Source organism: Stegostoma tigrinum, chromosome 21 (assembly GCF_030684315.1).
Source record: "Stegostoma tigrinum isolate sSteTig4 chromosome 21, sSteTig4.hap1, whole genome shotgun sequence".
Lineage (NCBI taxonomy): Eukaryota > Metazoa > Chordata > Chondrichthyes > Orectolobiformes > Stegostomatidae > Stegostoma > Stegostoma tigrinum.
The window spans coordinates 36,020,747-36,035,490 of NC_081374.1; the positions used below are offsets into that span (position 1 = coordinate 36,020,747).

Genomic DNA, 14,744 nt, shown 5'->3' on the forward strand with positions numbered 1-14,744 from the left:
CCTCACTTTGAACAACATGTCCTTCAACTTCTCTTTGCCTTGAGATCAAAGGTATGGATACCCACATAGGCCCCAGTTACACCTGTCTGTTTGTGAGGTACGTGGAACATTTCTTCTTCTAATCCTACTGAGCTACCCCCTGACAACTATTTCTCGAGCATATCAATTACAGCATTGATGCTGCTTCCCACTCTTGTCTAGAATTGGAAAAAATCAGTTTTACTTCCAGTTTCTACCTTGCTGTCAGCTTAACCTAGTCCATCTCTGACTCCCCCCTTCCTTGCCTCAACATCTTGATTTCCATTCTTAAGGATAGGCTGGCCACAGATATCCACTACAAACCCAATGATTCCCACAGCTACCTGGATTGTACATCCTCACACCCTGTTTCTTGTTAAAAACTCCCTTCCACTCTCCCAGTTTCTCCCATCGCTGTTGCACTTGTCTGTTACCACATTCTGCAGGTTGGGGTGACATTTTGGGCCTCGACCCTTCTTCAGAAATGAGGGAGGGGAAGGGGGTTCTGAAATAAACATGGAGAGAGGGAAAGGCGGATAGAAGATGGATTGAGGAGAAGGTAGGTGGAGAGGAGACAGACAGATCAAAGAGGTGGGGATGGAGCCAGAAAAGTTGAGTGTAGGTGGGGAGGTAGGGAAGAGAGAGGTCGGTCCAGGGAGAACGGACAGGTCAAGGGGGTGGGATGAGGAGATGGGGGTGGAGCTTGAGGTAGGAAGAGGGGATAGTGGGAGGAAGGACAGGTTAGGGAGGCGTGGACAAGCCTGTCTGTTTTTGGGATACGGCAGGAGGCCAACATAGCCTCCTGTACATGGGGAAACCAAGCAGAGGCTTGGGGACCGCTTTGCAGAACACCTGTGCTCGTTTCGCACTAAACAAATTGCACCTCCCAGTCGCGAACCATTTCAACTCCCCCTCCCATTCCTCAGACAACATGTCCATCCTGGGCTGCCTCCTTTGCCACAGTAGTGTAGATGAGCAGAGAGATCTCGGTGTCCATGTACACACATCCTTGAAAGTTGCCACCCAGGTTGACAGGGCTGTTAAATAGGCATACAGTGTTTTAGCTTTTATTAATAGATGGATCGAGTTCCGGAACCAAGAGGTTATGGTGAAGCTGTACAAAATTCTGGTGCGGCCACACTTGGAGTATTGTGTACAGTTCTGGTCACCGCATTATAAGAAGGATGTGGAAGGTTTGGAAAGGGTGCAGAGGAGATTTACTAGGATGTTGCCTGGTATGGAGGGAAGGTCTTATGAGGAAAGGCTGAGGGACCTGAGGCTGTTTTCATTAGAGAGAAGAAGGTTGAGAGGTGACTTAATTGAAACATGTAAAGTAATCAGAGGGTTAGATAGGTTGGATAGGGAGAGCCTTTTTCCTTGGATGGTGACAGCGAGCATGAGGGGGCATAGCTTTAAATTGAGGGGTGAAAGATATAGGACAAATGTCAGAGGTAGTTTCTTTACTCAGAGTGGTAAAGGAATGGAACGCTTTGCCTGCAACGGTAGTGGATTCGCCAACTTTAGGTACATTTAAGTCGTCATTGGATAAGCATATGGACGTACATGGAATAGTGTAGGTTAGATGGTCTTCAGATCGGTATGACAGGTCGGCACAACATCGAGGGCTGAAGGGCCTGTACTGTGCTGTTATGTTCTATGATGCTACCTGAAGGTTGCAGTAACAGTAACAGCAACCGATGGTACCAGTGTGAATTTCACAAGTTTCAAAATCTCCCCTCCCCGTACCGTATCCCAACACCAGCCCACCTTGTCCCTGCCTCCCGAAGCTGTCCTTCCTCCCACCTCAAGCCCCACTACCATCTCCTTCCAACTAACCTTATCCCACCCCCTTGACCTGTCTGTCCTCCCTGGACTGATCTATCTCCTCCCCACCCACACTCACCTTTACTGGCTCCATCCCTGCTACTTTGACCAGTCTGTCTCCTCTCCACCTATCTTCTCCTCTATCCATATCCGCCTCCCCCGTCTCCCTATTTATTTCAGAATCCCCTTCCCCTCCCCATTTCTGAAGATGGGTCTAGGCCTGAAACGTCAGCTTTCCTACGCCTCTGATATTGCTTGGCCTGCTGTGTTCATCCAGCTCCACACCTTGTTTTCTCAAAATTTGCCTGATAAGGCTTCTTTGAAGGACTTTGAGACTTCTACTGCATTAAAGGTGATATATTTTGTTAGTTAATTTATGTATTGTTGCCTAGTACAACACCATTTGTGTTTTCTCAAGTGGTGAGTGTCAGAAATGGACAACTTGATGTTCCTATAAAAAGTTTTACAATAATGATTTAATATTCAATTATCCTAGGCTGACTCCATGATCCGTTGTCAGTTACTAATGTATATTCTATAAATTGAATTCAGTTGTTGACATAGTCAAGGAGTTCTGATGCCAAAGAGATAAAAGCAGTGTTTCTGCAGTACTGATATTCTCTGTTTTATTACAGTTCTACATTCAGTTTATTTTTCAGTTTCATGTTTTTTGTTGGAAGGAAGATTGAAATTGTGGTATTGTTGTAGTCAGACAAGATTCCATTTAATTTTCAAAATCAACATCAACATCATAGAATGTGGTTATCTCGAAGTGAACATCTACATGTTTCTATTACCTTCTCTTAACTTTCTCCTTTAATACTAAAATGTTCAGCCTAGATAGTTTTATTTTAACTCCACAGTAGAAGATTGTAGCAAAATTCTTTGGATCAGTAGTTTGGTTGTTGTTTAAATAGATGGAGATTGTTGCTGTTTCTCTTACTCTAAAATGAATCCCTGCAATTGCAACTATTAAAACTGATAAATACTGGCATTTTCTAGATTATGGTTAGGGTGGTCTGCATAATTAATGAATACTTGATTATCAATGATGGACTGATTTAATACCTTTGACACAAAAAATCGCTTTTTGTTTTCTGTGATATTCAACTTTGTTAATGATGCCTCTACATTTATTTGTCTCCTAAGAAATAAATACTGATTTCACCAATTAGTGAGAGATACAAAGATGAGGCACGGATCATTTGACAGAACCATGTGAGACTTGGCGGGAGGAAGGATTGGTACCCTTCCGTATCCATTCTTGTTCTGCCAACTTCATTGAGCGCCTCAGTTACAATTAGAATTGTATTGACAGCAGATAATGTTTGAATTTGCATTTTCATTTCATGTATTTATAACAGTTTAACTTTTGTTTCCCACTCCAGTTACTGTGGCAGATTATGCCGATTCAGATCCAGCTATCGTGAAGACTGGTAGAATAAAGAAAGCTGTAGCAAATGCAATTCAGAAAGAAGGTTGGTTTGTATGAATATTTTGAAAAATATTATTTAAGATTTTGTCAGATCTCTAACTTTTTAATCTATGGTTTTAGATTCGACACATTCTGGTTCTATTCATTAAACTTGGTAAGACGTAATAACTAAACAAGTTATCTTGGTCAATAGCTTTGTCACATAGTTGTACAGTAATTCTTAGACTGCAAGCAGATTAGTCACATGATTGTTACAGGCTACATGTGCAAAAGTGAACAAATTATCTAGTCTTCTACTATTTAAGAAAGAGACATTTTCCCCTCAAATGTCTATCATTTAGCATTCTGTCAAAGCATACAAGCAAGGCATGTTATAGTCTAGAAAAAAATCTTTCATTTATATAGATCTTGCATTTCCTCAAGATGTTCCAAAGTCTTACATTGTCTGTAATGTTGACACTCTAGTAAGAAAGAAATCATAGCAGCCAATTTGCAGTTAATCAACTTCCACAAATAGCCATTATATGAATGACTACATAACCTGCTTTATTTTTGTTGTGCATGATATATTGACAAAAGCATTAGGAGAATTACCTTGTTCTCCTGAAATAGTGCCGTGGGATTTTTTTTGTATGCACCTGAGGAGACAATTAGAGCCTGTATTTAATATTTCAGTCAAAGCATGACATTATCCAGTACTTTTAATTTTGTGGTTGAGTGTTAACCTGAGCAATGTGCCTGAAGCTTCTTGATCGGGCTTGAATTTATGATCTTGTCATAGGATTAGAAATACTTTTCATATTGTTGAATGACCAATGTGGTTCACCATTTGTTTAAAGCCATCTTAGCTTAATTCATTGCTTGTACTTGAATAGGTTGCAGTTCTGTAGTAATTTCTTGTGCGCTTTGTTTTAGGGGGAAGAATGTTAAAATCAGGATTTTTTGGCATAGGGCATAATGGTTGTGTTCAATTTATTAGGGTATATCAGAGTGATTATTAACTGTAGAATCGTTCTGTTGCTTGTTGAGCAGTTCTCAATGCAGGCACCTTAATCTTGAGACAGCATAGAGAGGGCTGTTGAAGTTTGACAGTGGAAGAGAGGGTCTTTTGTACAGAAGTGGTCCAATGTGTACTTTCAATTCTTACATTAACCATATGAGCCTTGCTAGTTTTAAGTAGATATGAGTAGTGTAGGGATTTGATATGAAGACAGTGACATAGTGGTTGAGTCATATGGTAGAATCAAATTCCAGAGACCCAGGCTGATGCTGTAGCTATTGGAATTTAAATTCAACTGATAAAGTTTTAGCAAAGTAAGTTAGTCACAATAATAGTCTTCCTGAGGCCATCCACCGATTGTCATAAAAATTCATCTGATTTACTATCTTTGCTTGAAAGGAAATCTGCCATCCATACCTGGTCCAGACTGTACGTGACTTTAATTATCTTTGGAAACGGATGGACAACAAGTACTGGTCTTGCTCGTGGCATCCAAAAAAATTGTTTAAAAATCACAAACTGGAGAATGTAATTTTATGAATTGCAATTGCTTAACAAAAGTGCACACATAATTTGAAGGAAGGAAGATCATCTTCATACGTGTGGTCCGAGTGCTAGTCTTGGTTTCATTTGATAAAAAGTTGTGCTCGTAATAAGTTAATTCCTGTTGAAGCTTTTCTTTCTGTATTTAGCAGGAGTAACATTAGACTATTAAATCAACACGGCATGTGAATAGTCTGATAGATTCTAGTTGAAGCAGTGCCCTGGAATATTTGTTCCTTTCTCCTTTGCTTAACTTGTAAAAAGGCAAGTTTCCTTTGATTGGTTGACTTGTTGGTATGGGGAATACACAAGGGATGAGTTATTCCCAGTTCTTTTGTTTAATTGACAAAGGGTTATTGCCTGGACCTACTCTGTTTGCATTGTCTGAATATATGGAGCATCTAACAAATGTAAGTGTGTCCTATGGCAATCCAAACTGATGATGTTAAATTAGATGTTAGTGTCATTCTTGGCATGTACTGGAGTGGTCAGTTAGTATTGCCCAATCACACCATTGTATTTAATGTTTGACACTGTATTCTGGTGTTTGGGTGCAGTGTGTACTTCTGCAAACAGAATGAATATGTCGAGGCATTACACATTTTTGTTTAGTCAATCAGCAAAATGTGGACAATATTTCCTGGTGAATTCCTATTGGCAGAACCATAACCAGTCAAAGTTGACTTTTTTTTTTGATTTTTAAAGCTTGATAGATGTTTGTTTTCTAGAGTATTCTCTGTTGTGACACTTCAATCAACAGCACCAACTTATCAACCAAACAGCACCTTTTTCTCCTAAATATGTTTGCCATTCCCTTTGAAATTTGGAGCTGTTGCGTGTAACCTGATGAATGCAAGAAAAACAGTGCCCACAGCATATCTCTCTCTCAACACTACTCAGTGATGTTCGAGCCTGGTAACCAAAAAAATTACAGCGCTCTTGACAGAGTCAAGCTGATGGTTACTGCTTTAGATTCATGGTACGCTTGAGCAAAAGGCCCTGAGGACTTGTGCAACTTTAATATTGACAGTGCACTCAAAGGTAAAATTGTTGTAAAAATGTTGAAAATAGAAGCAGGCGTAGACCATTCAATCTGATCGTGGCTGATCATCCAACTCAGTACCTTCTTGCTTTCTCCCCAGACCTTTTGATCCCTTTATCCCTAAGAGCTACGTTGAATTATTTTTCTTAAACATTCAGTGCTTTGTCCTTAACTGCTTTCTGTGGCAGTGAAATACTCAGGCTCACCATTCTGGATGAAGAAATATCTTCTTGTCTCGGCCCTAAATGGCCTACCCCATATCCTTAATCTGAGGATCCCTGAATTGGAACTGCTTGGTTAGTGGGGACATGCTGAATTTACCTTGATCTCATGTAAATCTGCTTATAAGTTCTGTTTGTGTGGATGAACATCTTACATGATGTAATTTGAATGGAAGCCCTGGCTTAAATAGGTATTACTCAGGATTTCCTTTATATGTAGGCTTTGATCTGTTGACTAAATCTGGCACTGATCAAAAGATTAGAAAGCAGATGTGAAAAAGAAGTTTTAATTGCAGTTCTGTGTAAAAATCTAAGTTTTTTTTAACCCAGAGAGTAAAACTGTTAAATCTCAGTTCAGTTGCAGTGCCTTATCATGTACGAATCATAGAGTTTCTTTTGAATGTATGTTTTACTAGCAGCTCTAATAACCAGTTGTATAAGATTACATTTTAAAATCTTGTGTTTTAAATACATAAAATCTGCCAATATTTTATAACTTATAAGTTATGTCTCCTGTATAGAATTATGTTTATATAAATTGGTATCAAAATTCCGTAGGGGAAAAATTTATACAAACCAATCTCCTTCAGTCGAAATATAATATCTTTAATTTGTGTATAAATGTTGCGCCACTGTCTGTCCTTTTAACTACTGAAATTTTAGCATCTCTGATATTTTCAAGGTTCTATTTGCAGACTGAACCAAGAGCAAGAGAGAGAGTCCTCTAGAATTAAGCTCTTGGATGCCTTAAGAGTCAATATGATTAAGACACAAAAAAGGAATATTGTCTTTATCACTAAAATTGATATTAACTATTGGTGACACTGGCTTTAATCAGATCACTTGGACATTTAAAAACATTTTACATGAAAAAATTAGTCAAAACCCTGGGAAATGTCATGTTTGTACAGTTTATTGTTGAGTGCATACCAATAATTCAGTGGTATTATTTCAGTAAAGTTACTGTGCGGTTTGGAAGCTTCCCAAGTTCCTGTGACAGAAGAAGCTCTTTCCTCTGTTTCTGTGGATCGATTGGACTGTGACAGCAGTGATGAAGTAGATCTGGATGGCCACTCAAATGAGTTGAAGGTTTCTAGGAAGAAGAAAAGCAAAAGACAGCAAGGTAATTCGCTCTCATTGCAACAGCAAATTATAAACAAAGCTAGAAATTTGTCTAAAACTTCTGATGCTATTTTTCAATTAAAATTAATATTTTTCCCTTTTGTCATACTCTATATGCAATATATTGCTATTTGAAAGGAACTGTTAGCTTTACTGCCCAAAGCTGCCAGATCCATTATTGTGTATGTTTTACAAATTGCATATACATGGGTTTCCTCCTGTCTTGCAACACACTTGTGGTAAGCAACAAACACAGGAAGTACACGTTATACACGCAGCAAAATATAAGATTTACATGGGGTTTCTTTCTGTTTAACTAATCCTCCTTTGTGTCTTGCATTGCGTGTCTCATAGATAAACACACATTTCACAGGTAACTTCATCTAACTCCTTCATGACGGAGTACAAAATAAATAAGTACTTGGTAGCACCAAACTTACTATAGGGAGATAAGATGTTGAAGTTTTGACCTGTCATGTGCTTATTAAAAGTGGGACCCAAGAACAGACTTAAATAAAATGGTTTCAGAGATAGTAGGAACTGCAGATGCTGGAGAATCTGAGATAACAAGCCGCCTTGCTCCTCTGCTGCTTGGCCTGCTGTGTTCATCCAGCTCTACACCTTGTTATCTTAATAAAATGGTGTTTTTTTTCAGCATAAGAAAGAATGTGCTGATCGATTGGGTCATTGCAGATAGATTCTGATTGGTCAGAGTGATAACATGGAGATACAGCAGAGTTTGACTGTCTGCTTGATCTTTCTTATTGAAAAAGATGCATGTACAAATTCCTTTAGCCTATGTAAAACAGTTCTGAATATTTATTTCTGTAGCTGCAGGCTGATGATCTTAAATTGGCTTCTGTTGTAACTCTTAGCACAGTCTGGATTATTTAATACATGATTTTCATGAGCAGAATTGTGCCTAATGGTGGATTTACTTTTCTGACTTGCAAAGTGGGCTCGTTGACTATGAATGGCATGCTGCCAGCCGTGAATGATCAATGGGATACTTTTTTGTTTTGGTCTGCCAACTTTGGGATCTGAGCCTTCAAATCTAGCATCACACCAGCACTGAAACTTGTATTACATGACACATTTGTCTGGAAGGCAAAACATACTTTGGCTTAAAGTTTTTGAGAAGATTTGTAGCTTGGGTTGTGAGTGAGGTTGTAGACTTGCTTGCCAAGCCAGTGTGTTTAATTGCAGATGTTTCATTGCCCTGCTAGGTAACATCCTCAATGCGTCTCCAGTGAAGAGTTGCTGTTCTGTTCTGTCCTGCTTGTTATTTATATGCTTCAGTTTGCTGGGGTGGTTGTCCTGACATTCAATTCTGTTTTTTGAACTGGATCCAACATACAAACCACCAATGTGTTTGCTGATGGGGTTCCAGTTGTTGGAATGCCAGGTCGCCAGGAATTCTGTGGCATGTCTCTCTTTGGTTTGTGCTATTATGGAAGTGTTGTTCCAGCCAAATTCATGTGCTCCTTTGTCTGTGAGTATTGAGACCAGTGAGAATTGATCATGTCTGTTGATGGCTAGTTGGTGTTCATGTATCCTCATTGTCAGTGTTTTTCCAGTTTGGCCAATGTAATATTTCTCACAGTCCTTGCGTGGTATTTTGTATATTACATTAGTTTTATTGATTGTGGGTATGTGTTTGTTTATGTTCATCAGCAGCTGTCACAAGGTGGTTGTTGGTTTGTGGGCTGCTCTGATACCTAGGGGTCTGGGTAGCCTTGTGGTCATCTCTAGTATGTCTCTGATATGTGGCAGTGTGAGTAGTATGTCTCGCTGTATTCTGTCTTCTTGTTGTGGTCTGTTGTGGATGTAATGGCAGATCATGATTTGGGTATCCATTTCTTTTCAAAACTCCACATAAGTGCTCCTGTTCTGTTTTGCTCTATTTCAGCTTGCTGCAGTGTATTGTGGCTCCTTTGAATAATGTCTTGATGCAGCTCTATTCATGGATGTTGGGCAGTTGCTGGTGTAATTAGGTATCTGGTCCATATGTGTGGTCTTTCTATATACGCCAGTCTTTAGTTTCCTGTTGTTCATACATTTTGCCAATATGTCTAGGAAGGGTAGTCAGTTATTCTCCTCTTCTCACCTGAATAAAATTCGCAGAAGGATGTAGATTGTGTTATAACATGGTGTGAAGCTGGATGAACACAGCGGGCCAAGCAGCACCAGAGGAGCAGGAAAGCTTGACGTTTTGATTTGGGACCCTTCTTCAGTCAGAAGGGTCCCGAACTGAAATGTCAAGCTTTCCTGCTCCTCTGCTGCTTGGCCTGCTGTGTTCATCCAGCTTCACACCGTGTTATCTCAGATTCTCCAGCATTGGCAGTTCCTACTATCTCGATTTATGTATTGTTGGGTTTCTTCTAGTCTTGCACATTTGATAATCATGAAGGTGTACATAGCAGACCCACAGTTTGGTTTGCATAGTGGTGAGTGCTGTCTGTTTGAGCCTTTGTATTACCGCTTCTGCAATCAGTCCTGATATTGAGGATTTCATTGGTGTTACGTTGATTGTTTAAATAGACAGTCGTTGAAGTGAAGTGGGTTGTGAGGTTCAGATCCAGCAGTTTCAGGGCCCTGTCCTTGTTGGTGCTGTTGGTGTTAAGGGGTGCCTGCCTTCCTGATTTGTCCAGCGGGGTGGCAATTGTCTCTTTGACTAGGTCGATGTTTATGGATGTAAATAGTACAGTAACGTCGAAGGATATCAGTATCTCATCCTCTACTATTCTGGTGTCCTTGATGATGTTGAGGAATTCTTGGGAGGGAGTCGGTGGAGTGGGTAGCGTTGTTAACTAAGTATTTCAGTTTCTGTCGTACTTCTTTAGCTAGCCTATATGTTGGTGTGCCTGATATTGAGACAATGGGTCTGAGGGGTACCTTAGGTATTCCATAGAAGCAGGGTGTGTTGGATCCCTCCGGTTTCATTTTTTTGATAGTTTGTCTTGCTGATATCTCCTGAGTTGTGTAATTTCTTCAGGGTTGTTGCAATCTGGTTCTCTAGCTGTGGCATTGGGTCTATTGCCAACTATTGATAGGTGTCCGTATCTGTAGTAATGCATTAGAATTCTTGATGTATTGGGCTCTATTAAGGATTGCTGTCATGCATTTTTTGCCTGCTCGTGAGATTCCGATGTTTCTGCCTGTCTTCAGTCTTTCCAGGATTTCTGCTTTTCTGTGTTGAATGTGTTACACTTTTCTGCTCAGTGTTAGGATTAGTATACAGACCAGATACTTAATTACGCCAGCAACCACCCCAACACCCATAAACAGAGCTGCACCAGGACTTATTCAAATGAGCCGCAACACACTGCAGCAACCTGGAATTATGCAAAACAGGACAAGAACACATACTGAGTTCTTAAAAGGAATGGATACCTAAATAGCACAATCTGCCGTTACCTCCATGACAGACCACAACAAGAAGACACAACACAGCGAAACACACTAGTCACCCTACCATAAATCAGAGACCTATCAGAGATGACCACAAGACGACTCAGACCCCTAGGTATCCGGGTCGCCCACAAACCGATAACCACCCTTAATCAGCTACTGACAAATGTAAATGATCACATACCTACAACCAATAAAGCGAACATAATATACAAAATACCATGCAAGGACTGTAAGAACTATCACATAGGCCAAATTGGAAGAACACTGACAATAAGGATACACAAACACCAAGTAGCCACCAGGAAACGTGACCAATTCTCTCTGGTCTGAATACACACAGACTAAGAAGGACACAAATTCGACTGGGGAAAACTCATCTATTATAGCACCAGCCAAACAGACTTGCCAGGGAATTCCTGGAGCCCTGGCATTCCAACCCGAACTACAACAAACACATTGAACTCAACCTAATATACAAGCCACTGAAAAACAGAACTGGAATTGATGCAAACCATCCCAGCAAACCAAGGCATGTAAATTACAAGCGGGTCAGAACAGCAACACTTCACCAGAGGCGCACTGACTGTTTTACCTAACAGGGTGACAAACCGTCGGCAGTGAAACACACTGGCTCAGCAAGCAAGTTTACAACCTTATATTTTCGCTTGACAGCAGCTTTCAGTAAGTGGAGAAAACCACTCATGAATTTGCTGCAAAGTAACAGCTTGTGACATCTACCTTCACCTGTGGTTCAAATGTTTGAAACATCTTCCCCCCTCCCAAGGTAGTCTGAAGTAGACTGGACACCAGTCAATGTCAGTAGTGATCGTGTAGGCCATTTCTGGTGATTTCATACTTAAACAAATGAAGATTTAGTCAAGGTATCAATTATCAGGCAAGGACATTGTTGATATGCCCAATCTCAGTGACAAGCTTACACTTAAAGCAAATTATTAAGGCACTATTCACGAGATCACCAATAAGATAGATCTTGTAACGTTATATTCCTAATCGGTCAGCACCCTCTTTTCATGCTAACTAAAATAGTGTCTCTTTTTTTTTTCCCCAAGCATTTTTCTTGCATCAGTTCTGAGAAAGGGTCACTGGACCTGAAATGCTAACTCTGATTTCTCTTCAAGATGTTGCCAACTAAGCTTTTCCAGCAACTTCTGTTTTTGATCCTGATTTACAGTATCCATGATCCTTTCGACTATCAACTACTGTTGTAAGGCTTGCGAAATGCATTATGAAAAACAGCTGAACTCTGTTCTTGTGCAGTGCAAAATACAAGGAAATGTTGCAGTGTCGCATGCTGCACCACCTGATTGCAATGACATCATTGAGTAATGCGTTTCTACTTGCTGGAGTGAGCTGATGTTTTCTTCCCCTTCGTCAACAGAGAATGCTGAGGACTGTGGGCAGCAGTACCCTATAGATATTTGGTTATTTCTGGCCTCCTACATACGACCTGAGGATGTTGCCAAGTTTGCTCTAATTTGTAAAAATGCTTGGACTGTTACCTGTACTGCTGCTTTTTGGACCAGGTTATACAGAAGGTAAGAAGTATTGATTTCTTTTGTTCTCTGGACTGTTGCTAATTGTGGAGACTGATTTCCATGAAGTTGTTACTACAGCAACATATGTATGTAGGGATTTGCTTTTTTAAATTGGAATTTAAGTACGCAATCTGAACAACAACTACAACCCTTTATCAAAGGCTTACAAAACAAATCAAGTTGAAGTTTCAGGTGCACTTGTAAATTGTCTGTATCAGTTTGTTGTTGAATATTTGTGCTAAAAATCATAAATGCAACCCACAGTGAAGAGATGCTCAATTGTCTTTTTATCATTTTCTAAACCTTAATTACCCCCCACAGCAATCTTATCAAACATTGTTGTTGATGAATAAATATTTCTCTGGATTGCACATTAGCAAGACTGAAGCCAATCCTTTTTTGTCCACCCCTAAATGTCAGTACTGCCTTTATACTGGATACCCTTGTTCAGTTTTATTTGAAATAATCTGAGAAATTGCAGCTCCACTTCCTTCAGTACAAAATTGAATTTCAAATCCTAGATCACAAAACACCTTCACAACTTTGTCCATTTTACCTACTGTTGCCAAAATTGCAAGGTGTTTTGCATGCTTGCCTTCATTGCCCAGTCTTTTGAACATAGGAATTGGGAAGTCATGTTGAAGTTGAGCAGACATTGGTGAGGCCTCTTCTAGAATACTGTGCCCAGTTCTGGTCGCCCAGTTACAGGAAGGGTATCATGAAGCTAGAGAGGGTTCAGAAGAGATGTACCAGGATGTTGCTGGGTATGGAAGGTTTGAGTTATTAAGAAAGGCTGGATAGCCTTGGACTTCTTTCACTGAAGTGTAGGAGGTTGAGAGGTGACCTGATAGAGGTTTATAAAATCATGAGGGGTATAGATAGGATTAATGATAGGTGTCTTTTCCCTAGGATGTGCAGTTTCAAAACCAGCAGCCACATTTTTAAGGTGAGGCGGGAGAGATTTTAAAAAAGACATGGGGGGGATTTTTTTTAACATAGAGGGTGGTTCGTATGTGGTATAAACTTCTGAGGAAGTGGTGGACTTGATCACAGTTACAGTGCTTGAAAGACATTAGATAAGTACATGAACAAGAAATGTTTGGAGGAATATGGGCTAGAAGTAGGCAGGTGGGGCCAGCTTAGCTTAGCGTTACGTTCAGCACGGACTGGTTGGACCAAAGTGTCTGTTTCCATGTAGTATTGTTCTATGATTCTGCACCTGGATGGTTTCTCTGTGACTGCCTTGGTGTGCACTCCCTCCAAAGTTCCAACATATTGAGAATCATGCTGATGCATTCCAATGAGCATTAACTGCCACATGACTGTCGCTCCAATCCTTACTGACTACTCTGACTTTCTTACAGTATCTAGAATTTAAAATCACCAAATGATCACAACCCTCCGAGCTTTGCGTGAATAACACAAAGAACTGCAGATGCTGAAGATCTGAAACAAAAACATATACTGCTGGAGAAACTTGGGTCTGTCAGCGCCTGTGGAAAGAAAGGAGAATCAATGTTTTGAGTCCGGAGTCTACCTTGTTCTGACAATTCCACCATCTGCAGGAGGTCTCGGAAATATCCAACATTTTCCTCAGTTGAGGATTCCCTACCACTTTGGCTGACAGGACCCTTAGCTTTGTCTCAGCTGATGGCTCGGGCCAGAGTGAGAAGCTGCTCGGAGCTGCCCCTCTCCCTCCCTCCAGCAGCAGTTGCTGAATCAGAAGGTGTATCTGATTAGCCTTTGACAGTTTTGTCTGTTTAAAATTTGACTGTTCTGTCTGGAGAAAGGATATGGAGCATGTGGAAATAGAAAGGGGAAGATGATGGAGAAATTTGAAAACAGGAATGGGAATTTTAAAATTGAGGCAGGGCTGCACAGGGGCTTTAGATTATTTCTGTATGTTTGCCAGTGGGATGTGGGCAGTACTGCCACGGACCATGTCAGTGATCTTTGACTGCCCAATACAGAGGGGATCAGGAAAGTTATTAGTTGTTGTCCTGGAGCTGCTGTCTATCAATTTAGGAAAAGTGAAATCATGTTTGACAAAACTACTGAAGTTTGTTTGAAGATGTAATTGGTAGAACCAGTTGATGAAGTCATTTGGATTTCCCAAAAGCATTTAATAAAGTCTCACTTGAGGTTATTATGCAAAATAAAAAACAGGAATATTCGGTGTGGATTGGGAATTGGTTGGAAGACAGGAAACCGAGTGGAAATAAATGAATAGAATAGAAGGCTTTGACAAGTAGGGCACCATTAGGATCAATACGCTTGGACACCAGCTATTCAAAGTAAGCATCAATGATTCTGGGAAGCTAGGGAGGACATTGCAGAGCCTTTGGCTTTGATCTTTATGTCATCATTATTTTTAGGAATTGTGCCAGAAGTCTGGAGAATATCAAATGTTATCCCCTTGTTCAAGAAGGGGAGGAGGGACAGTCCTGGTAATTACAGACCAGTGAGCCTTACTTCACTTGTGGGTAAAGTGTTGGAAAGGATTATAAGAGATAGGATTTATAATCATCTGGAAAGGACTAATTTGATCAGGGATAGTCAACACAGTTTT

At 40.3% G+C, this 14,744-nt stretch overlaps 1 protein-coding gene across 2 annotated transcripts in view; it reads left to right on the top strand.

Moving 5' to 3' along the window:
* The window catches only part of tmem183a (transmembrane protein 183A), a 52,858-nt gene that overhangs the window by 1,943 nt on the left and 36,171 nt on the right, over window positions 1-14,744 (top strand). For both annotated transcript variants that reach the window (XR_007249719.2, XM_048553230.1), the window contains exons 2-4: window positions 3,231-3,320; window positions 7,039-7,206; window positions 12,019-12,175. Coding sequence is in view for 1 of the 2 variants with exons in the window: in XM_048553230.1 (XP_048409187.1) it covers window positions 3,231-3,320; window positions 7,039-7,206; window positions 12,019-12,175 (415 nt within the window). In the remaining variant the exon portion in view is untranslated. The remainder of the gene's footprint in view (window positions 1-3,230; window positions 3,321-7,038; window positions 7,207-12,018; window positions 12,176-14,744) is intronic.